This window comes from Myotis daubentonii, chromosome 17 (assembly GCF_963259705.1).
Source record: "Myotis daubentonii chromosome 17, mMyoDau2.1, whole genome shotgun sequence".
Classification (NCBI taxonomy): domain Eukaryota; kingdom Metazoa; phylum Chordata; class Mammalia; order Chiroptera; family Vespertilionidae; genus Myotis; species Myotis daubentonii.
Window position 1 is genome coordinate 41645311 of NC_081856.1, and position 23380 is coordinate 41668690.

The 23380-nt window shown below is 42.1% G+C and overlaps 1 protein-coding gene across 5 annotated transcripts in view; it reads right to left on the bottom strand.

The window, feature by feature from the left end:
- Window positions 1-23380, bottom strand: part of GRHL2 (grainyhead like transcription factor 2) — a 119459-nt gene that overhangs the window by 12630 nt on the left and 83449 nt on the right. For all 5 annotated transcript variants that reach the window (XM_059672050.1, XM_059672047.1, XM_059672046.1 and 2 more), the window contains 4 exons: window positions 13693-13851; window positions 10617-10704; window positions 9712-9851; window positions 5229-5260 (listed from right to left, as the gene is read on the bottom strand). In XM_059672050.1, the coding sequence (XP_059528033.1) occupies window positions 5229-5260; window positions 9712-9851; window positions 10617-10704; window positions 13693-13851 (419 nt within the window). The remainder of the gene's footprint in view (window positions 1-5228; window positions 5261-9711; window positions 9852-10616; window positions 10705-13692; window positions 13852-23380) is intronic.

Genomic DNA, 23380 nt, shown 5'->3' on the forward strand with positions numbered 1-23380 from the left:
GTGAGCCAGCCAGGGCAAGCACCAAGCTCATCCCTATGCCAGTGATTATCAAACTAATGCTTAACGTGTTACGTGTCTTACGCAGGGTGACGTAGCTGATAAGTGAAAAGGGCTGTTCAGAGAACCCAGCTTTGAGGGACAACCTCATGCTAAAGGTACTCAAGAAACCTGAGATGATGAGTGAGGGTGTAAGAAATGAAATTGAGAGAAAGCATTCTCTTATTGTATTCCCCACTAAGTCAAACTATGGAAATAGCCAGAAGGAAATCTCAAACCCAAGTCCCAGGTAAAGGTGGTAATGAGTTTTTAGAGCCCTGATCCCTCTGTATTCCCCTCACTACTTTTTCATAAAAGTAGGTCATGTCATTCTGTCATGTCTTGGAACTGGATGGCCATGACCTCAGGAGCTGAAGGTTAGAAATCTGTTCGCACAGCTGTCGGTGACCAGGAGGGTAAAAATGGGTAAATAGCCTGAAATGTCACCAGACTGTGAAATACCACTCTGTCATGCTGTGCGAAGGTTCCTAAGCCAGTGATTTTCTTTTTCTCACCAAGATTTATTTGTATTTTTCCAGTTCTGCTGACTTTTGATAATGCCCCGATCTGAGCTGTGCCTGACAAACTGCCATTAAAATAACATCATGGATCAACCACCTTTCCCCTGGGAGATAAAAAATGCTTTTTCACACGTTCAAATCTACAAACCCAGTATGGATTCAATATGTTTGTGTGGTCTGAATTCAACTGTTACATTTATTTTCAAAACAAGGCAAGAAAGGAGGGGCAGATATGACTGCCCCATTTGACAGGTGGAAAGAGCATGATGCCTGTCCTATTATGCTGGATTGTACCCTAAAGGACTGGAGAACGAGGAAAAGGTGCTTCTTCTAACAGCAGTCTCCATCCCACTGGCACACGTGTGAGAAGATGTGAGTGACTTCAGGTCACGTGGCACATGAAGCCATTATCTTGAGGGATCAACCTCAGGGGAAGCAAATGCTTGAAGTATAGCCGTTCCCAGTTTGGCTCAGTGGATAGAGTGTTGGCCTGCGGACTGAAGGGTCCCAGGTTCGATTCCGACCAAGGGCACATGCCTGGGTTGTGGGCTTGATCCCCCCAGTAGGGGGCGTGCAGGAGGCAGCTGATCAATAATTCTCTCTCATCATTGATGTTTCTATCTCTCTTCTTCTCTGAAATCAGTAAAAAAAAAAAAAAAAAAAAAAAAAATTATATATATATATATATATATATATATATATATATATATATATATATATATAAAACTTTTTTTAATTTTTGGAAGTTGCCCTAACCAGTTTGGCTCAGTGGATAGAGCATTGGCCTGCGGACTGAAGGGTCCCAGGTTTGATTCCGGTCAAGGGCATGTACCTTGGTTGCGGGCATATCCCAGTGGGGAGTATGCAGGAGGCAGCTGATCGATGTTTCCCTCTCATTGATGTTTCTAACTCTCTATCCTTCTCCCTTCCTCTCTGTAAAAAATCAATAAAATATATTTTTAAAAAAATGCTGGAAGTATAAACAAAGTTTCATCAGAAAAAAATAAATGGGAAGATGTTCAGGATTGAAGTGTGGGTCTCTGGCTCTGTTGGGGAAAGGCAATGCTGCACCCTGCCTGCTGGGCTGGACCGCACGAAGCATTGCTGCGTAGTGAGGAGATGCCCAGTTCAGTGAGGAAAGAAGCTGCAGGCACCACACCTCTCACAACTCGGCTTGTGGCCTGTGTAGGCTGATTAGCATGTATGCCCTAAATAAATTCATCTCGATTAATTTATTTCCAACAAAAATTACTCTTTGGGGAAGAACCCATCATCCCATGACTTTTATCAATGGAGGATCCAAGATGGTGGCAGAGTAGGTAGAAGTTACATTCACCTCTTCCCAGGTCCAAACTGGAATTACAACTAAGTTATAGAGCAATCAACCTGAATAACCAACTCTAGACTAGCTGAACAGAGTCTTATAACCAAGGATTCACAGAAGAAGCCACATCGAGACTGGTAGGAAGTAAGGGGATGGGAAAAGGGCTGACCCCACACCCATGGGCTGTGGCTGAGAATCAGGAAGGATATCTCAGCCTGAGGAGACTGAGGTCTGAACCCCAGACTGGGCTCCCCAGCCTAGAGCACCCCAGAGCAGGGAAGAGGAGCCCACATAACATATGGCTATAAAAACCAGTGGAAATTCTGTTTCCCAGGAAGAGGCAGGAGTCTGCTAGAAACTCAAGTGCCCTCTAAAAGGGCCAGTGCACAAAATCTCATTTGGGGCCACTCTGGCAAAGAGAGGGCAGGTGGGAGCAGACTGGAGTCATGTGAAGACAGACTGGGTTGTGTGGCTCTGGGGATAAAGTTTAATGAAAAACACAATTTTAAGTCCAGCTGGCATGGCTCAGTGGTTGAGCATTGAGCTATGAATTAAGAGGTCCCGTTTCAATTCCCGGTCAGGGCACATGCTCAGGTTGTGGGCTCGATCCCCAGTGTGGGGTGTGCAGGGGGCAACTGATCAATGATTCTCTCTCAACATTGATGTTTCTATCTCTCTCCCTCTCGCTTGCTCTCTGAAATAAAAATATACATATTAAAAAAGAACCCACAATTTTTTAATGGAGGCAATATTGTGGCTGTCACATAATTATTCTAATGTTATGAGAATCAATATTTGTGGCTTGAAATAAAATCTCTGATGATAATTTTATGCATGTGGATTTAAAAAGTGCTATATCTCAACTTTGATGGTAATGAAGAAATTGTCCTAATAAACAGAGATGACAAAAAGTAACTCTAGTGATAAGAAAGACACTGGTGTCAAAGATGAATTGTGAATAATCTAAATAGAAGTGTTTCAAAAAATGACAGGTATTTCTAAATCATATAATGTTATTCTTTAAATGTATGTGTGATTAAATTAACAAAACAAGTATCAGTAGATCATTGACATTTTGGGCTATACTCACAAAGATTTACCTATTTAAGTTGGCCCAAAAGCTTTAATTTTTGTTTTCATCTTCTCCTTGGGAAACTGCCTTATTTGTAATCACCTTATGTATATATAGTAAAACACATGGAAATTTTGGGAGAAGTCAATGAAATAATGCATATAAAGCACTTGGTACAGTGTCTAGCCAAGGTACCTAATGAATGCTATTCCTTTTGCATATAACAAGATCCAAGAGCCTACAATAGATTATCACTGAGGCTGCCCATATTGCTCAGATGACCTCTAATTAGAAGGTGTGTAAAAGAGACTCGGGCCTTGGGCATTAAGATTATAACAGAAGGTAATTCTTACAGAGGCTAAGCCAAAAGAGTTAGGTCCACTGGCCACCTAAATGCTGCCAACTTGCAAGGAAGGACAATTTAGGCTGAGGTAGGTTAAGTGAGGTCTGCACATGGAGCAGCATTCAGGTCTCAGGCCCTTCTCACTCAGATGCTAAGGTTTCCTGGGAGAATAATAGAATGCTAGTGCCAGACAGGATCTTAGAGATCATCGTATTCTACAAAATCCTCATTTACAATTGAGGGACCCAAAGCTCAGAGGTCAAGGAGCCGGCCCCAGGCTTCCCATTAGTGAGCTGCAGTCTGGGAGCAGAACATGGACTTCCTAAGCGCAGAGTCAACGTTCTTTCCATGACGCCATGCTGTCCCTTGTAAAATATGTGAATAACAGATTAGAATTGATAGCGCTAATCACTTCTGTTCATTCCAGCCTCTGGAAATATGTTATCCATGTGCCAAGATAAAAAGAACAATTAATTAAGCATTTAGAAAATTTAGAACTCAGAGTTTAGAGGTCAAATTCTCGACAAGGTTCTGCTTCTAACCAGCTGGGGAATGTCTGACTCCTTTGAGAGTCTCTATCCTTCAGGACAGAAGGTGGCACCCTTTTTCTGTGAAGGGTAGACTAGTCAGCACTTGGGCTTTCTAGGCTCTCTGGACTTCGCTGCAACCACTGAACTGAGCTGTGGTCCCACCAATGTAGCCATAGATAAGACACAAAGGAATTAACATGGCTGTGTTCTAGTGAAATTTTATGTATGGACCTGAATTCCATAGAATTTTCAAGAGTTAGGCAGTATTCTGGATGTTTTCAACCACTTAAAAATGTTTGTGAACAATACGAAAGCAAGTGGTGGGTCCTCAGGCTGTAGCTTGCCCAGCTCTGCTCTGGGAAGTGAGTTCAGCAATATCTGCTATAGTTACTTCACCTTGAAATGTTTCAGAAGTATATATGTTAATGATATAAGAGTACGGAAGCCCTGGTTTGACTACAATTTGAAAATAAGTGGTCTAGAGATTTTTAGGTATATCCGTGTAGTGCAAACCAAGATCTTATGTACACATGTAGTGTAATGTCGATATTGAAAAATGAATGTAGTTGTAAATGTTTTTAAGAGAAAAACAGCATCCAGATCATATGAAGAACTAGAGCCAATGAGCAGAAGTCAAAAGGAGGTAGACATCAGTTCCACAAACTACCTTTCGGAGGGTTGGAGTCACCCAACAGTAATGGTCTACCTCACACACAGTGAGAACATTCAGAATATTCCCATCATTTCTCAAGGATGTGGTATAAGATATCACATTGCCTAGGAGAGAGGGTCAGCTGAAAGACCTTGAAGGATCCTTTTTAGCTCTAAAACCCTAGGAGTCCATACAGTGAGTTGTGGATAGCAAGCCGTAGGCAGTTTTGACGTGCAACAAACACACTGGGAGCCTTGGGTGGCCCTATAATCCTAAGGACCGTGAAAAGGCTCTCAGCTTTCCAGCTCCCACTCCCACCAGCCTCACCCTAGCCTTCCCAGAGTGAGTATGTGTAGGAAGTATGTGCAGGAAGTACGTGCAGGCGGCCCAGGTAACACCGAAAGTAGGCACGCTGGCTCCTTGGCCCTTGCCTCAACTCAGCTTGTTCTTCCACCAAAAATTATTTCAGTAACTGGATTATCGGTAGAAAGGTGGAATCAAGGAGATGTATCATTTAGAAAAATAGCCGGTTATTCAAAGGCAGATCAGAAGAAGGAGAAAGGGGGAGAGATTTAGAAGGAAAATGGTATTCCCCAGCCTTCCCCTCAGTGCCCAGAAGCAAGCATTTCTCAGCTCTGAGTCTGGAGGTGAGAGGACGGTCCCACCCATGCTCGCCGTTACTGCCTGAAGAGCCGCTTCTACTGAAATGAACTGATCTGGGTGTTTAAGTGAAAGAACTGAGTGTCTTACCCTTCTCGTTCATCATCCGTGTTGTAATACACCTGCGGAACAAAACAATAGGCTTACTGTAGGTCAGAGACAGAGTGGAAATAGATTATGCGATGCACAGACTTTCCTAAGGCATTACACTGTCTCGATGCTATGCATGTGTGTGCCGAAGGAAATACAAATTTAACCTCATGTCCTCCATAAGGTCAATTCTTATACTTTAATGAGATAAAATTGGAAATGTGGTTATTTCCAGCTAAGACAGTCTAATCAGGTTACCTATAGCCCTACTGCTTTTGACAATAAGAAAAATATTTCAGCAGAAATCTAAGAAGCTTTGTGTAGAAGGGCTCCAGGGCGGGGCCAGTGAGTAAGCAATCCCATTGGTCCATGGGTGAGCTGACCCTGGACACTGTGCTTAGGTGTCGGGAAGGGAACAAGAGGGTCCCATGGCAGTGTGGCAGCAACTCAGGCCTCTGTGTGCTCCTCAGAGGGCCCGAGTTCCCTGGCATCCTCCAACCACAGAAATTTAGGAGTCACCGGTCTTCAAGCTGGAAAAGGTCATTTAGCTCTCGAAGGCATTTGTGGCCAGAGAGATCTTCAAGAAAAGACTCATGCCCTAGCCAGTTTAGTTCAGTGGATAGAACATAGGCCTGCAGACTGAAGGGTCCTGGGGTCGATTCTGGTCAAGAGCACATGCCCAGGTTGTGGGCTCCATCCCCAGTAGGGGGCATGCAGGAGGCAGCTGATCAATGAATCTCTCTCATCATTGATGTTTCTATCTCTCTCTCCTTCTCCCTTCCTCTCTGAAATCAATAATTTAAAAAAAAACTATTTAGAAAAGACTCATTTAGTTGGTCAGCATGGTGGTAAGCAGAATCAGAATTAAAGTGATTATGAAGCATCCTTCTCATCTTATGAAGCAACAGGGAAACTCCAGAGGGGGTCTGCAATGTGCACAGGTTCCCTTGACCCAATTATTTATAAAAATTCATTGTGGACCTTTCATGTGCTATATCTGTGTGCTTCAAGACCATTTTTGCTTGGGTGAAGAACAATACCCAAGTTAGTATCAGACACACATGTTAACGACAAAAGTCCCCTCTAGTGCTAGTACATTTTGTCACTGTCCCTGCCCCAGATGCCTGGGAGAGAAACACCTGTGCCTGGATGGACACCCTCCCTACACACTTTCTCAAAGGCTCTGGGCAGTTCCTGGGTCCCTGCCACGTCCGGGCATAGCTGTATAACAGAGCTGGTTACCTGGAACTCTTCGGGAATGAGTCACCTAGTCATTAGCTCAGATTTCCACGAGGAACTTTTCCCTCTTAAACTTCTTATGTCTATTGTTGTATTATATAACTTTGTTTCTTCTTAAACAGAAAACAAAGAAGCTAAGATCTTTCTAGCACTGACCATACAACTGGGTTTTTTGTGAAAAGTTCCTGATGTTGACCTGTGTTTTGCAGGATTCTTTCAAGGTGGCATAAAGCATCCGCCCTGCCTGGCTACATGGCAGGGTAATGGACAGCTCTTTGCACAGCTGGTTGATGACTCAGCGATGGAGCAGACTTCTCTTACGTTCTGGCCTCCTGAATGGCTTCTGCTACCCTGTCCCTGTCACCATCCTGGCGTTGTCATTTCTCCTCTTGCATAATGGCCTGCTGTTTCTCCCTTGTCGGTTGCAGGACTTATTCCGCTAATTTAATTTTTATGGTGTTTCTCAAACTTTGAAGTGCATAAAAAATCATCGGGAGACCTTGTCATAAACGCAAATTCCTGGAACCCCCTTTGGAGAGTTTAACTGAAAAGACCTAGTAGGGAACGTCGGAACCTGAGGCTTCTGTGGTGTTGGGGAAGATTGCTTACAAACCACAACTGGGGTGGGAGGGAGGCGCAGTGCCCTCCTTGGGTTCTAGTGCTTTAAGGAAGGCTGATACCTGCAGAGTATACAGCACGTAGAAAGGTGATGCCCTGCATCCCGCAGTTTCTCCCAAGCTCCCTTATCACTTGTTTTTAAAGGCATTCCAGACCAAAGCTGCAGCGGATACCAGTGCTACCGCAAGGAGAGGGAGACTGGGGGTCTCCATGGCGCTTACATGGTGGGTTCATTCCTCACATTAGTTTTTGATAATCTGGTAAACATTCCCACCCACGTGCGACTCAGTGAGATCACAGGGGAGGAGAGTACGGGTGGGCTGACAGTGAAATCCTCACTCTCCAGTCCGTGTCCTTGGGCGACTGGGAATCGCTAGAAACCACGGTGGCGAGCCTTTAAGCGTCGCTCAGGAGTGTCTCACTGACTGAATGAGAGGTGGGCAGAGCTGCGATGTGCCTGGTTCTAAAAGGCTCCCGCCCAGTGGTTACTGAGCTGCACACTGTCGCTTGCCTCCTTCCCCGCACAGCGCACGGTAAAACTGGCCCGTATTTTCACCTGCCACTGCTGGCTCTTGTTCTGCATATGGAAATCTGCTTCTAACCCTAAGGAACTGCTGTCTTCCCTGCTGTTTCTGGACCCACCCCAGGCTTCTCGCTCGTCTAAGAAAAGGCAGCCTTTAGAGTCCCAACCAGCCACAGTAGGCGCTCCTTTCCTTGGCCAAGCAAGTTGAGCAAGCACAGAATATGCACGCATTGTGTCGGGGCACAGCGGGGTGTTCCTTAGTGACCCAGAGCTCAGGCAGGCTCCCTCACCGGCCCCTTCCCTTCCCGCTCATTCCAAGGGCAGAGGGAAAGCCTGCGGGCTCTGCGAGGTGAACCCCAGATAGCAGGGTTTACCTCTATCGATGGCACGGTGGGCACTGTTTGCTGAAACCAACGAAGTGTATGAGGCTACACTTGCCTTTGGACTCAGCCACAGGCCAGGAGCCCAGCTCGGGACACGGAGGTGGCAAGTGAGGCCAGGAGACTGACAGTCCTGGGAAGCCAGGTTGGGTCACTTTTTCTCTTAAGAATGACTGACAGTTTTTTATGTTTCAGAGAAATGTTGCCAAGAGAATAGGTCAGGCTGTCAGCTTTGACATGGAGCTGAAACCAGAATCATGACCGTAAACGATAAGAACAATTTAACTCAATTCTCCCTCTTCCGGAAGCTGTGGGAACCTAGCCCCATAAAATCCCAGGCAGCAAAGACTGTAAACTACACAAGTCACCACCATGTTCTTGGGAATTAAAGAATAAAATAAAATTGGGTGCTGGCCCTCATATCTTGATCAATCATAACACTCTTCCTTTTCCTTTTGTGTCCTTGTTTCTATCAAACAAGACACGACGAGATGTTAAATTAGTTTTCAGTGAAATTTGCTCTAAGAAAAGCCATGGGTATTTTGTTCCCACGCTGTGGATAGCTGCTTTGTCTCATACATATCAAACACAACGCTAAGGGACAAATATTTTCAAAAAGAGAAAGTGACACTAATAATGACTTCTCTTCCCAAACGATGGTCAAGTTCAATGGGTCTAAACACTGAGAATGGAGGAAACACTTGAGTGCGTCAGTATCACCTAGTTCTCAAAACAGAACTTTCCTCATAGGACTTTGGGTTTAAAGAACATTAACCAATGCAACTTTCACTAAAACTCAATTGGTTTAGTGAAAGGCAATTCTGGTGAATACTAGGGAAGTAATTATTTTCTTCTCTTCACACATCTTTCATTTATCACATAAAATAAATAATAGTAAAGGTATTACAGAAAAAAAATCAGCCATATATCACCACTCTATTATCAAGTGTTATAACTGTCCTTGTTCCCTTTAAGTTCAGATACATATTTGGAATCACTGTAAAGAACAAAAGGTATTCTACTTTTTTTTCACTGAACATTATCATAACTGGTTCCCATTTTGCTACAGTTTCTATCATCATAACTTTAGTGACCACATAATAGTCCATCAACCTGAACTACCATAATGAATTAGCTATTAGATGTTTATGTTATTTTAATATTAGTTCTTTCGTTTCACTTGTAGCTATACCTAGAAGACAGGAATTGCTTTTTCAAAGGCTTGTCTACAATATCATTTTTCTTTGGGTGTAAAATGATTTAGCTATTTAATGGAAACTGTTAATTTACTAAGGGGAAAATTGTTGATAGGGTTTTGTTTAAATACAGAATTTTGCAAATTGATGAAGTTATAGGCACAGTTCAATGTCCCACCATTAGGTGGGGCTCTACTGCACCAGGCCAATCCCATGTGAGGAAACTAACAAAACTTCTTACAGTTTATCAGCCTTCTTCTTACTTTCTTCCTTCCATTGCTTTGTCAACACTTTGCTATATCAGCTCATTCTCTTCTTCCCCTTAGTAAGTTGGTTTCCTCCCTTGAGACATTCCTTTGTACGAAAATCCATTTTCAGGAGGAATTGACGGACTGCCGAATGCACAGTGTCTGTTTTATTTTCAAGGTCAACGCTGTTTGAAGTGATTCTATCTTAAGGCTCTACCAGCCCCGCGGATGGGTGGCAAGTAGACGGATAGCAAATAGACATTAGCAGGTGGCTCATACCTGTCCTGTCCTCTGCAGGTTTGCAAAGTGAACATCAGGGATGAAGAGGACCGGCTGCGAGTGCAGATCAGGCATCGTTTTGAAATAGGTGATGTCACTTTTCTTTTGTAAAGGTATCGCTGCCAACTTTCCATCAGAGGCTGGATGTGTTAGAAAACCCAAAATTCAGAGGGTTACACATGACTAAGAACTCTCAAATGTAAGCTCTAGTCTTAGCTACATTTCATGACTTTCTCCTACGAAGCTTTCCAAGTGCCAATAATGACCCCCACCCCCTTTCCCACTGCCAAACCAACAGAAGGACCTCAAACTTCGAGTGAGCACTCCTGAGGTGGACTGCTGTTCCCCTCCTGCCCCCCTGTCCCTCTATGTGTCCTAGGTTTCTTTTTAAAAATTCTTATTGACTTTATTGGGCTGACACAGGTTAATAAAATTATATAGGTGTCAAGTGCACAATTGTATAATGCACCACCTGTATATTGTATTGTGTGTTCACCACCCAAAGTCAAATCTCCTTCCATCACCATTTATCGCCCCTCTACCCTCTTTTAACCCCATCCCCTTTTCCCTCTAGTAATCACCATACTGTTGTCTATGTCTATGAGTTTTTTATTTGTTTGCTTGTTTATTTAATCCCTTTTCCTTTTTCACCCAGATCCCCATCCCTCTCTGTATCCTAAGATTTCTTGTCTGTAAATGGAAAGTGTTGGTCTCAATGATATTACAAAGTCCCTCCTAGCGCAAACACTCTGTGATCATTGATTCTATTTGCTTTTCGCAGGGACAATTGACTCTAGGGAAAGCAAGTAATCCCTTGCATGTCTGTAGTTTCGCCTGCAGCCCACTTCTTTCCACCTGCTCCCTAGTGGGCCCAGGGGAGTCCATCCCTTTTCAGTGACACTCACAATTGTTGCACTGGGTTTGGGAGGCCTGGCCTTTCCCCTTCTTCCTGTTCTGCTTCCTCTCTTCGTCTCGGATTTTTCTTTCTGCTCCCTGAGAGGGGAAGACAAATACAGACAATGCCAGGCATGTTATCACAGCACACAAAAACACATCTATCATGATACTGCATGCAAATCATAGGGACAAGAGACAAAACAAGGGAAGAATGAGAGCAAGCAGTCCCGTTTCCATCCCTCCAGTGAGGTCAGGCTCAGTTCTGAAGGCTGAGGGATCTCACTTCCCCTAGATTTTTCCCTTTTTTGGTATCTTGACTATCTACACAACTTCAGCTTTGAATCCCTACAGAAAGACCAGACCCTGTTCCCTGTCCCAGTGAAGCCACGTAAGTAACTTACTAATTATAATAAATGTCCTAAGATGAAGCCTTGGCCATTACCTTCATTCCTAGACCCAGAGAGGGCATTAAAGTTAGTGTGAGCTCCCTATAAAATTTTCCCTTTGCTTGCTGTGATCATACAGCAATGGAAATGTGTGTGATTATGCTTTTTAAAATCATACAGTAATGGAAATGGGGGAGGGCATAAGGAAACTTGACAGGCTATAAGATTACTTTGTACATACAATACAATTTTATGTTTTGTTTTGATATGTTCGTATGGTCTTGGAGATGGTCATTGAACCAAATAGAAAAAAGTTTGGTCTAGCCCTGGCTGGTATGGCTCAGTTGATGGGAGCATCATCCCATACACCAAAAAGTGGTAGGTTCAATTCCTGGTCAGGTTGCAGGTTCGATCCCCTGTCTGGACAACCAATGTTTTTCACATCGATCTTTTTCTTCCTTCCTTCCTACCTTCCTTCCTTCCTTCCTTCCTTCCTTCCTTCCTTCCTTCCTTCCTTCCTCTCTCTCTCTCATTTTTTTAAAGTTTGGTTTATTCTCTTCCTTTTGCTCCTCTGTTCCTTGTAACCTGATTTTTTCATTGGTCTCTTCCAAATCACCTTCTATCTCTTTCCTTCTTGGCTTTTGAGGATTCCCTGATCATCTTCTCCTCTCTTTCAATTTTCCATGTCAGCTTTGCTAACTCAGTTTCCACTTCTCAACCCCAAATACCAATGTTTCAAAAGTTTCCTTTTCCTTTCTCTCTCTCCACTTTTGATGCAGAAGAATTCGTCTGCACTCATGTTTTCATGATACTCTAAACAGGTGAAAACCAGATAGACATCCTCATACTACATTTCAGTTTCGCATTTACAGTCCCTTCCCTGTGTGGCAGCATATTCAAGGAGCACTGAAGCGTGAACTGGCCAGCATCCTCTAACCTTTTAGAAACTGACCCCCAAATCATCACACACAAAAGACAGATTTGGTAGTGTTAAAATTATCCTACTATTATGCAAAAATAAATTATTTCAAAGCCAAGGGACAGATTGGTGAAAATACTTGCAATATAAAGTGTTGAATCCTTAATCTACAATGATTCAAATACAAAAAGTGATGTCTGTGCATTTAACAGTTAATTAACTTTATAATATTCTGAAAATATTATGTTATCTAAACATAAAAACTCTACAAAACCTTGATATATCTTGAAGAGACCTCCTAAGCAAATATTTCTATATTTTTAGTCTCCTCTTGCTATAAATTTCTGTGGTTTATGTATATCAATGACAACTCAAAACTTAAAAGTAAAGCACTGTACAATAATTATATTTTTATAAGAATGAATAGTAAGTTTTTTTTTTTAACATAAAATACATATTTAAAATATCTGGTTAAAATATTATAACTTTTAAATTTTAAATCTTATGTACATAAAACTCTCAGAACTCACGTGGCATAGAATAAGTGCCATGTAAGCATTAGCTCCAAAGCTACTCCTTTATACCTTCATTGACCACAAATTCCAATTGTGTCATGGCCTTACTTTGGCCAGAATTGGGAATCTGCTTTTTTAAAAGCCGATGTGATAAGCAAAAAAATACATCTCCTTGTTTTCATTCAAACCATTTGTGTGTTTTCTTGTGATTGCCTATGTCATGACCCTCGTCCATTTTTCCTTGGTATGTTAGGGGGTTCTTCTCATCGACACAACCATTTCTATTACTTCACTGGGCTCTGTGTCATGGAGGCAACTCACTGTCCCTGGGAGTGTCCTGCTGCTCTGACAGTTGGATGATTGGCACTCACCAAAATCGTCACAACCTGAAAGGCTATTAGATATTTTAGATATTGCCACTAGATTTTTTATATTTACCACTGTGCTGCCTGCCCACAAACCCAGTGCAGTTCTAGTTCATGTATTTCTTCCTCTCTTCTTGTGACTATCTCCACTCTCTGCTCCCAGAAACCCACTTCTCCGTACACTCTATCACTGGTAAACCAGGACTTTCAGACATTTTAATGGCACGGTAGACCTCAGATGGCCCACCTCACTCTCCAGCGAGTACCTTGGGTCACTTCTGTAGGTGTCCTGGTCTTTGACAATCAAGTGGCCCCTTTGCTTTCCCTGTGGATGCTGATATCACACAAGTCTTGAAATTGTTCATGCTACTCATATTTGGGATGTGTACAGACCTCTTGTCACATAACCATGGGATTTTAATCTTAGCTATTCTAATTGCTTTGTCTCTTATGGGATTCAGGGAGATTCAAAAACAATGTCTCCTCCTGAGTGCATGTTTACTAATAAACTTATTTTATAGAAGCCATCTCCGTTCCAAAAACCTCTAAACGAGATTCCACTAACCCCAAAGAATAACAAAGGTTACATTGATATGTTCTAAGACAGGACCTACATCCAGTAAAAACTACTAATCTATGATAAGTGAATCAGACTCAGCACAATAGTGTCAATTAGTCATTAAATGAGTGGTAAAAATGACTGACTAAAAATAGAGTTGATTGATGACTCCCTAGATATCTAATAGGAATTGAGAATGAAAGATTACCACTCCCACTATGATTGATAAGGTGATTATTCTGACACCACTAGACAAGAGAAGGTGACAAGGGAAAAATGTCATTAAAAGTAATATCTAATAACAAAGATACCTTTATGACAAACTGTCATCTTTACTCACTTTGTCGCAGAAGACCTTGATCTGGCAATAAGCTCTATGAATGGGTTTATTACTACGATTATTATAACTGTATGTATCAATCTGAATCATCAAAGGAAGTCCTTTCACCCCTTTTTGGGAAGAGAAATCTGTACTCAGGCAATTCACAGTGATGAAGATCTAAGGGAGGAAGAAAGAAAAAAAAAGTTCATAAATCACCATAAGAAAGGTCTATTAACAAATACGTAAGTCTTAGACTGGAAATCAAAATACTAAATGCATATATAAGGATAACTGAAGAATAGTTGGATAGTATGACATAAGAACAGGTTGAGCATATAAAACATGATAGAGTGCATAATTTATAAATATATAAAAGTTTTTGCTTTCATATTTGATATAAAACAGACCATTAAAATTACTTTCCTTAGAGTATATCAGCAAGATCTTACTTATTTTTCAAACATGCATACATTAGCTGGGTAAAACATTACTTCCTTAACATGTTAAAGCTGTGACTTCTAATAGTTATATCAATTTCTCTAATGTATGATCAATGGAATAAAAAAACACACAACCCAAACCCAAACTAGATAACAGCTTCCCTGGAGCATTATTATACTGAAATGTAGTTATTTGTTTACATATCTAGTCTTCCTACTTGACTATTAAGTATAAGATTTGAGACCATTTCTTATTATTTTGGTATTACTGGTACCTAATATAGTACATGGAGGAGAATGGTCAGTCAACAAACATTTGATGAGCTTATCTGTAAAAAGTCCACTAGATTGGAAGTCAACCCCCCAGGTTTTAATCCCAGCTCTAACCAGCTAAGAAACCTCAGGCAAGTCCCTTAATGTCTTCGGTTTTCAATTTTCCTTTTAAATCAGAAAGTAAATACTATTATAGAAGAAGTGAGAAGATAAAAGAGGAGCCCGAGAAGGTAAGACACGAAACAGGAAGAAAGAAATGTAGTAAAGGCACCAGCATCTTCAGTTTACAACACGGGGCATCAAGAAACAGAACAGAAATTTATATAAATTTAAAAAAAGAAAAGGAAACTCAAGTAAATTCTTAAAGAGTACAGTACTGACCAACAGAAGAACTAAAAATATAATTTTATTATAAAATATTGGGAGGAATAGAGGGAGGAGTGTAGGTAGATGTCAATACATGTCATTTAAAGTTGATTTATCATAGAATAGAGGTATGAGTACAGTACCTAGATTTATGTGGTAACTATATAAATATTAAGAGTTGTCTCTGGGAAAAACTGGGTATGCGTATTATATACTCTTGGTACTGTTTTTCCTTTAATACCACATGTATTATTTTTACTTAACATAAAACTTTAGCCGATACCGGTTTGGCTCAGTGGATAGAGCGTCGGCCTGCGGACTGAAGGGTCCCGGGTTCGATTCCGGTCAAGGGCATGTACCTGGGTTGCGGGCACATCCCCAGTGGGAGATGTGCAGGAGGCAGCTGATCGATGTTTCTCTCTCATCGATGTTTCTAACTCTCTATCTCTCTCCCTTCTTCTCTGTAAAAAATCAATAAAATATATTTTTAAAAAAACCAAAAAAAAAACATAAAACTTTAAATCACTCATTGTTTTAAAGTTATACATTTATTTATTCTGAGAGCCATTTCATCAAATGTATTATCTGACCCAAACTGCATTTTAAATGCCATTCAAATTTTTGATTTAACTACCAGGTCTGATGTAATTAATTTCAAGTTCAATGCCTGTAGGCTTTTGGAAACTTATACAACCAGATATCTAATTTTTAGTGCTATGTCTACATAAGGATCATTTTTCATTTTATTTTTAGGCTCCTTACTTGGCAATAAGAAACACACTAGCAAGGCACCACACACCAATAGCAGGCAAGGCCAGGTGACAGGTCTTAATAACATGCTAATTACAACAACCTTGTGCCTTGTGCCACAGGCTCTCACTCTTCTAGCCAACATCTGAAAACAAGTGCCTAGAGATGGCCTAACCATTCATTTCATTTCATTCATTCCTGTTATTGGTTCACTCATTCATTTACCCTATAAACATCAACACATACCCACAGTGGGTCAAACACCATGTTAGACACAGCAGATAGAGAAGAAATCCAGACCCCTGCCTCACGGAGCTGACAGTCCAAAGGGAAGACAGGTGAGGAATCCAGCTATGACCACAAAGGGCGGGCAAGGCACTCCAAAGAGAGACGTATACAGAGACTCTGAGAACACAGGGCAGAACGCTGACCCTGAGGACACGAGTAAAATACAAAACCCACACAGCACTGGGATAAGACCAGGAATTCCACAAATGCTTGCTTATTTGGGAATGGTAGAGAAAACCAGTGATTAAGAATGCAGATGTCAAGTGATTCAGGGGACTGAGTGATAAAGACTACTAAGAAGAGTATGTGTGCCATGCCTGATTCTCCTACCGAACGTCCCTGGCGAAAGTAGACAGAAACGTCTTTCTATTGCTCCTGGAGATGCCTTAACTGCAGAAGAACATTCATTCATGGCACAAAATTATTTTTAAATACCTACCATGTCCCTGAGGCTGTGCAAAGTACTAGCATAAATGCACTGATTATGATCCGGGCAAACAGAGAAGTCAGAGGCTAGATGGAGAGAGGGACATGATGGTGCTCCAGAGATTATAACTTCATCACATGCTGATCTTTAGGTCAAAAAATAAAAGCACACTTTCCTAGGAACACTTGCCTTTGTAAAACTATAATTACTGGCAATGGGATTATCTTGGCCCGAATGTGTAAACATAACTTTATGTCAGCAAATCAAATGATCACTCTAGTGAACAATGCAGTTGTCCTTAATTTTGGCCACTTATTTCATATACAAATCCCCCAGCTGGTGTAATCTACCGGGGCCTCGATCCACACTGGCTATTGTTCCACTCCTCAGAAAGCCTGCCTTGTAGTGCAGAAGCCAGGGGAGAAAGGTGTTCTGATGAATATTTCCTAAGCTATTCGGACTCACGGTTGGCTCACTGATTTATCCATATATCACTCAACAGGCAGGAAACACTATTCATTGTGGCCTTGTCAGCTCCACCTCTCAACTAAGAGAGCTGGGCTGGTGGAATGTGTATACTTACAAAGGCCTCTTGGGCAGGACGGAGCCGCTGAAATAACAGGTGCTTACTGGCAACACACTACAACAAATAGACTAAATCCTTCTTGGAGGAGCAATAACAATCAGCCACCCAGTAGAGAAGGTCTTTAAAGGTCAAATGAGCTATCATACACTAGACTTTACTGGGAGACACTTAGACTAGGTCCTCTTAATAGCAAGAGGTCCTGAGTAGAAGGTCCAACGGGCTCGCTTTGACTCATGCCATCCTGATTCTATAAAAAGTAAACAACCCAAGAATCGGTCTCCTTTGCTAAATGGTGTGGGCCTCCCAGAGCCATCCTTAGAGGCAGGAATATATAACAGGATTGGCACCGTTTTCCTCTTGCCTGGCTGCCTGACCCAATAGCAAAGCAGTTTCAGTACCCGATGGTATCAATCGTAGTCTCGCTGTGGTGCACTCAAAACCCAAATAGTTGAACTTTAACTGCAGTTGGGGCAGGGGGTGGAGGTGGGAAGGCACGGCAGCACATTAACTAAAACCTTGGCTGGGGAACTGATAAGCATTCATTTGTTTCATCTTGCAAACCCAACCATGTCCCAGCTCCAGGCACAGCAGGCAAATGTGAGATCAAATTTCTTGGAAGTTTATCTACAAAGTACTGTTTGTAAATGTGTATTACAGAAACTTAGCGAAAGGTATGCTTTCCCCCACCAAATGTTCATCCAAATGTCAAGCACAGAAAATTCTGTTTAGCTTCATAGGAGCCCTGATTATGTAAAGAGCATATAAATGCCATGAACAATTGGTCTGTCACTCGAGAGTTATGAATGTTATGTATGTTCATACAATATTTTCAAAACCTCCGTTATTTGTTCTCCTATAATTCTGACAGTACATATTTTTTAGAAAAATATTCATGAAAACAGGTGTATGCGAGCAGATAACAGATGCAATTTTAATTTTGTCACTGGATCAAGGATTGAGTCAGGTAGAAAAATTGTTTCAAAATGTACCAAGACCTTTCCAGAAATAGGGGCAGTCTCATGACAATTGACATTTTAAAAATAAAATCGTTTTTACACGTGAATTACAATTCCCATTTGGTGGCTTCTACACAAGATCAGTGTCTTTGCCCAGGTTCTAATACCTCTCGGTTGTGCACTACATGTAGTAAGATTTATTAAAATAAACACAGGTCAATGATGGGCTTTAGAATTGCTACATTAAGTTGATTATTAACACCCAAGATTTTTCTGAGAGCTTGCCATTAAAAGAAATGGGCTGATCTTTGATTTACAAAGCAATTTGAAATTTCAAATATCATAACATCCATGAGTTGATGGAAAGTATTTTTCTCTTTAAACAAGTGCATCTTGCATTTTCAAGAAGACCTCTTTGATCAAAGACTATGAAAGCTCTTTATTTCCTAAGGTTGGGACTCTTTTCCAAGAAGTGGCACGTGCATTAGCCTCCAAATTGCAGGGTCATAAAATCAGCATTTCCACTCTAAAACACAATATATAAACACATCAGTGTGCTCTTGCCAATTTCCTTACTCTGTTTTCTCCTTGGTTCTTAGCATTATCAAAGGCCTTCAAGACGGTTTTCTTGCATTTTCAGCATTTTTCTTCTATTTTATACAATTGTATTTGGGTGCAGAGGCAATGCCAAATAAGACAGAGAGACACACTAAAGGTAGATAATGTTAACAAGTAAATCTGAGTCTTGGGCATGCATTCGTTTCTTCTTGCATTAATTCACCAATTATTTATCCAGGGCCTGACATTATGCTAGGAAGTGGGAACAAGAATGACAGGCCAGATTAGATTCCCTGCCCTCAGAGAGCTTGCTATTTTGTTGAGGATCTAAGAATCTCCTAGATTCCCTGGCACCTCCATTTATATGGCACTTTTAGGAAATGATTTAAAACCTGATAGTGTATTTCTCTATTTTCTCCTATAGACACTTTAGGAGAAAAGTATACACATACACATGCACATGTGGCTTACTCACATATCCTACCAGCTATCTATATTCTTTTAGTACCCAATTTTTTCCACTTCCAGTACATGCGAAGCGTGTTCCCAATTGACAGCCTTTGCCATTTGTTCTGCCCTCTGCCTCCAGTGCTGTCCCCACATATCATCACATTGCCACTCTTCCTCATTCAGGTTTCAGTCCAATCTCAGTTCTTCCTTGACCGCCCAGCTGGAGTTGTCTTCTGCCTCCTCCTCCCTCCGCCCACGACCAGTAACACACTCTGTCAACCTGCTCTTTTCTATTTTCTTCATAGCACGTAACACTATTTGGATTTAGCTTGTTGTGTATCTGTTTAGTGCTTAATTATCTGTCTGCTCCACGAGGCTATAGCCCATAAGAAGAGGGCCCTTGTCTACCCCAAACTCAATCTAGTCCCAGTACCAGGCCCACAGTAGATGCTCAACAAATATTTGTCCAATGAGGTAAGATAACATTACTTTTCTAAATACGCATTTCCCTCTTTATCTATGCTCTTGCTTTCCTAAGCAAAACCTCTTAGGAGTTGAGATTGCTTGGAATGGCTGTATCTGTCAAGATAATAAGCAGGGTTAGCTGTGTTGACCAGATTTATACTCAAAAAATATTACCTGTCTGTTTATCAACAAACCTAAATTGAGCACCAAATACACACACACACACGCACACACACACACGCACACACACACACACACTATGGAAGATACTATAGACAGAGATGCTATGGGAGATACAGAAGTCTATGGTAGGGCCCTGCCCTTAAAGAAAAGGAGGGGTATACAGTTTTCACTGTTGAATAATGTATATACTCACTATACATGCTGTAAGCACATGATGAAAAGGGGAAAGCTCAACGAGTCAGCCAGGGGAGATGTCCCGTAGGAGCCCTGAGCTGGAATAAGGAGACAGCCTCGGGAGAGTGGGGGTTTGTGTTGGGGAAGTTAAGAGCAGCCTGAAATGGGCTGGTGAGGGAAGAAGCCAACCAAAATACGTGTATCACGGTTGTCAAATAATGGACATTTGATGAGGTCGGGTGTGTACCACTGAAGCCAAGAACTATGGCCACAGTATCCGACATCCAAGTTACAGAGGACCAGGGGAGTGAGGGCTGAGAAAAGGCCACCAAGTTCAGAAGTAACAAGGGTCTGTGCCCTTCCCAAGGCCAGACTGATGGAGGGAAAGATGGGAAACTAGATTTCTGGGGCAAGTGAGACAGGACATGAGGATGGAGAGGAAGCATCTCAGCTGGGAAGTTGGCAGAGGAAGGTGGGATGGACAGGAACATGGACAGCGGGCAGCAGGGCCCAGCAGAGGTGTTCTTCACAGATGGAAGAGGTACTCACACAATGAGAGAGGACGGATGTAAGAGGCTCCAAATAGGAGGAGTTATGGGAGCTCAGAGCTTCGGAGGCAGGGATTAAATGATATCAACTCACACGTGAAGTTTTATAAGAAGAAAGACAGAGCTTTCTCTGAAGCAGGAAGGCAAAATGAGAGGAAGGCACAGCAAGAAAAAAGAAGTACAAGGCGCTCAAAGAAGGTCTGTAGCCAGTGCAAATCCTGGCACTATCGCCTGGGACTAGTTATTTAATCTTTCTAGTCCTCATTTTTTAAATAGCTATAACTATCCTTACCTTAGTATTGGGACACTTTAAAATGAGCTCATGTTTTTGCCCTGGCTGGGTGGCTCAATTGGTTGGAGCATCGTTCCATACACCAAAAGGTTTTGGATTTCATTCCCAGTCAGGGCACAGAATTAGGTTGTAGGTTTGATCCCAGATCAAAGGCATAAAGCTTTGAAGGAATGGTTGCCCTTTTGCCAGAAATAATGCAGAAGACATTACTATTAGATCCTCCCAATACAAAAGGCATTGTAGAAAGAACATGTTCCCCTGACAGCCATGGATCCTATGTGGTAGCTGGCAACCTCAGGTAAGCTGGCTCACCTCTCTGAGCTTCACATTCTTCATTATTCCCATCAAAAATTATATCCACTTAAAAATATAAATGCTGCGTAATGTATAAAAAGGACCTGGCAGAGTGCCTGGTATATGGTAATCACTAAACAAATATTAACCATGGTGCACACGCGCGTGCACACAAACACACACACACACCAGTCTATGAAATCCAAGTCTGTAATCTAATTCTCTACACACACACAACAGTTTATGCATGCACGTTATAGAACCCTACGCAGGATTCAGGTCAGAAACCACGGGTACTCTACATTCTAACAGAAGATCAAGCTGTTGATATCTTCAGTGAGATGCTTTGCAAAGATTACTCCTTCTATATATGAATTAACTCTAGCTTTATAGCTTTTCCTGCCACCCATTACCTTATAAAACCGAAACAAAGGCATGGCTTTGTTTAAGTTCAATACCAAAGACTCCAGCAAATGTTTACCTTTCCCTTATAAAGCTTCCATCACCTACACCACGCCCCAGCAAACACATAAAAATGCCATTTGCCCTGCTTCACAGTGTGTGTCCTGACCTTTTAAGACCCCTCCCAGGAGCCTGCCCCTGCCTCTTCTTTACTCTTGAGACTATGGAAAATGCCCTGTAATATCCTCTAACCGTCCATATGTCTTCTCCCGACTAAAGAACCCATTTTCTCAGGCACTGTGCTTGGCAGACAGTGGGAGCCCAATAAACACAGATTAAATATTTTAGACCAAAAAAAACCCCAAAAAACAACAATGCTGAGAGGGAGAGAGAGAGAGAGAGAGAGAGAGAGAGAGAGAGAGAGAGAGAAGGAGGGAACGAAATAATACATTTGGAACAATTTAATGGATCTGCCATGATTTGGTGCTGAATTTCAAGTCAGCCTTTCAATCAGCATAACCTTATTTTCCACTCTGAGAGACTCAACAGTTCACGGTGTACGAGAAGGTTAGAACACCTACATTTTCTCCAATTTACCACCTTCCATAGGCCATAATCAAAGGACTGCCATTTCCACCCTCCTGTCTTTTGAGTGACTAAAATTGAGGTAATGAGGACAGAGAGGCTGTGTTTTCTATTCATTAACAGATGAGGGAGCAAAAAGCTCATCTGACTTGCTGGCCACTGGTTGCACCTTGAAAAGACAGCCCTGGGAAGAGAAAGGATTGGCCATACGGTGAGAAAAGAAAGGAAACCTGCCAGGGGAGGGGACGGACTAGAAGGGGTCAATGGGGGAAAAAGAGGGACATAGGTAACACTTTCAACAATAAAGATTTTTAAAAATAATAAGAAAGAAAGAAAGAAAGAAAGAAAGAAAGAAAGAAAGAAAGAAAGAAAGAAAGAAAGAAAGAAAGAAAGAAAGAAAAAGAAAGAAAGAAACCTGGGCTCCATGTGGAAAAAGTAAGCAATCCTACACGGTAGCGCTAGTTCTGTCTCACAGCACCAAGGAGGTCATGATGTGAGCCCATCCAACGCCCTGTGACAGGTGGCCACGGGCACTGTGAGGCATCACGTCCACTTCATTTGCTTCCTTCGGGATGAATTTGCTTCCATAGAAGCGAGGTTTGTAGTCCCAACTTCCACTTTTATCTTCCTGCTCCTCCAGCTGACTCCTCTTAGCACATCCATGTTCACATCCCTTACACTCGGTCTCAGATGGTTTATGCTATCTCCCTCAGTACTAGAGCAAAACCAGACCCAAAGGCAATAAAAAAGGCAAAAATTTAAGGAAAATACGGCCCAGAGGTAATATCAGCATGTGTCCCCTTACCTTGCATTTCCTCACAATGTCAAAACTTACATGAAATCTCCTTTGTAGATCCAATTCATTGAAAGCATCTAAAGTAGCGGTTCTCAACCTGTGGGTCACGACCCCTTTGGCGGTCGAACGACCCTTTCACAGGGGTCGCCTAAGACCATCCTGCATATCAGATATTTACATTACGATTCATAACAGTAGCAACATTACAGTTATGAAGTAGCAACGAAAATAATTTTATGGTTGGGTCACAACATGAGGAACTGTATTTAAAGGGCCAGAACAGCTGTGGGCAAACTACGGCCCACGGGCCGGATCCGGCCCATTCGGCTGTCCTATCCGGCCCGTGGAGCTGAAAGAGCAGAGGGTTCTCTTGCTCTCCCCTCCGCTCCTTCACCAGCAGCAGTGTTAACATGGCAACGTCGGGAAACACGGCCGCAGCTCCTTCTTCTGAGTCCAGTTTAAGAACCCATTGTGGCCCTCGAGTCAAAAAGTTTGCCCACCCCTGGGCCAGAAGGTTGAGAACCACTGATCTAAAGGAACCCAAAGTTAGAGGAATCTACATATAAACTTTGCTTATCCTATATAGTAAAAGGCTAATATGCAAATTGTCCCCTCGGGAGTTTGACTGCTTGCTATGATGTGTGCTGACCACCAGGGGGCGGTGCAGAATCAAGGCCATCCCTGGCCGGCAGCTGGCAGCCAGGGGAAGGCCCTGATTGGCCCTAATTGCCAGCTAGGCCCAGGGACCCTACTCGTGCACAAATTCGTGCACTGGGCCTCTAGTATATAAATATTTATTTTCAATTTACCAGCTTGGTGAATGTGGGTTTTGTTTATTGGATTTCTTAAGTTGCAAACATAAAGCAGATAGTC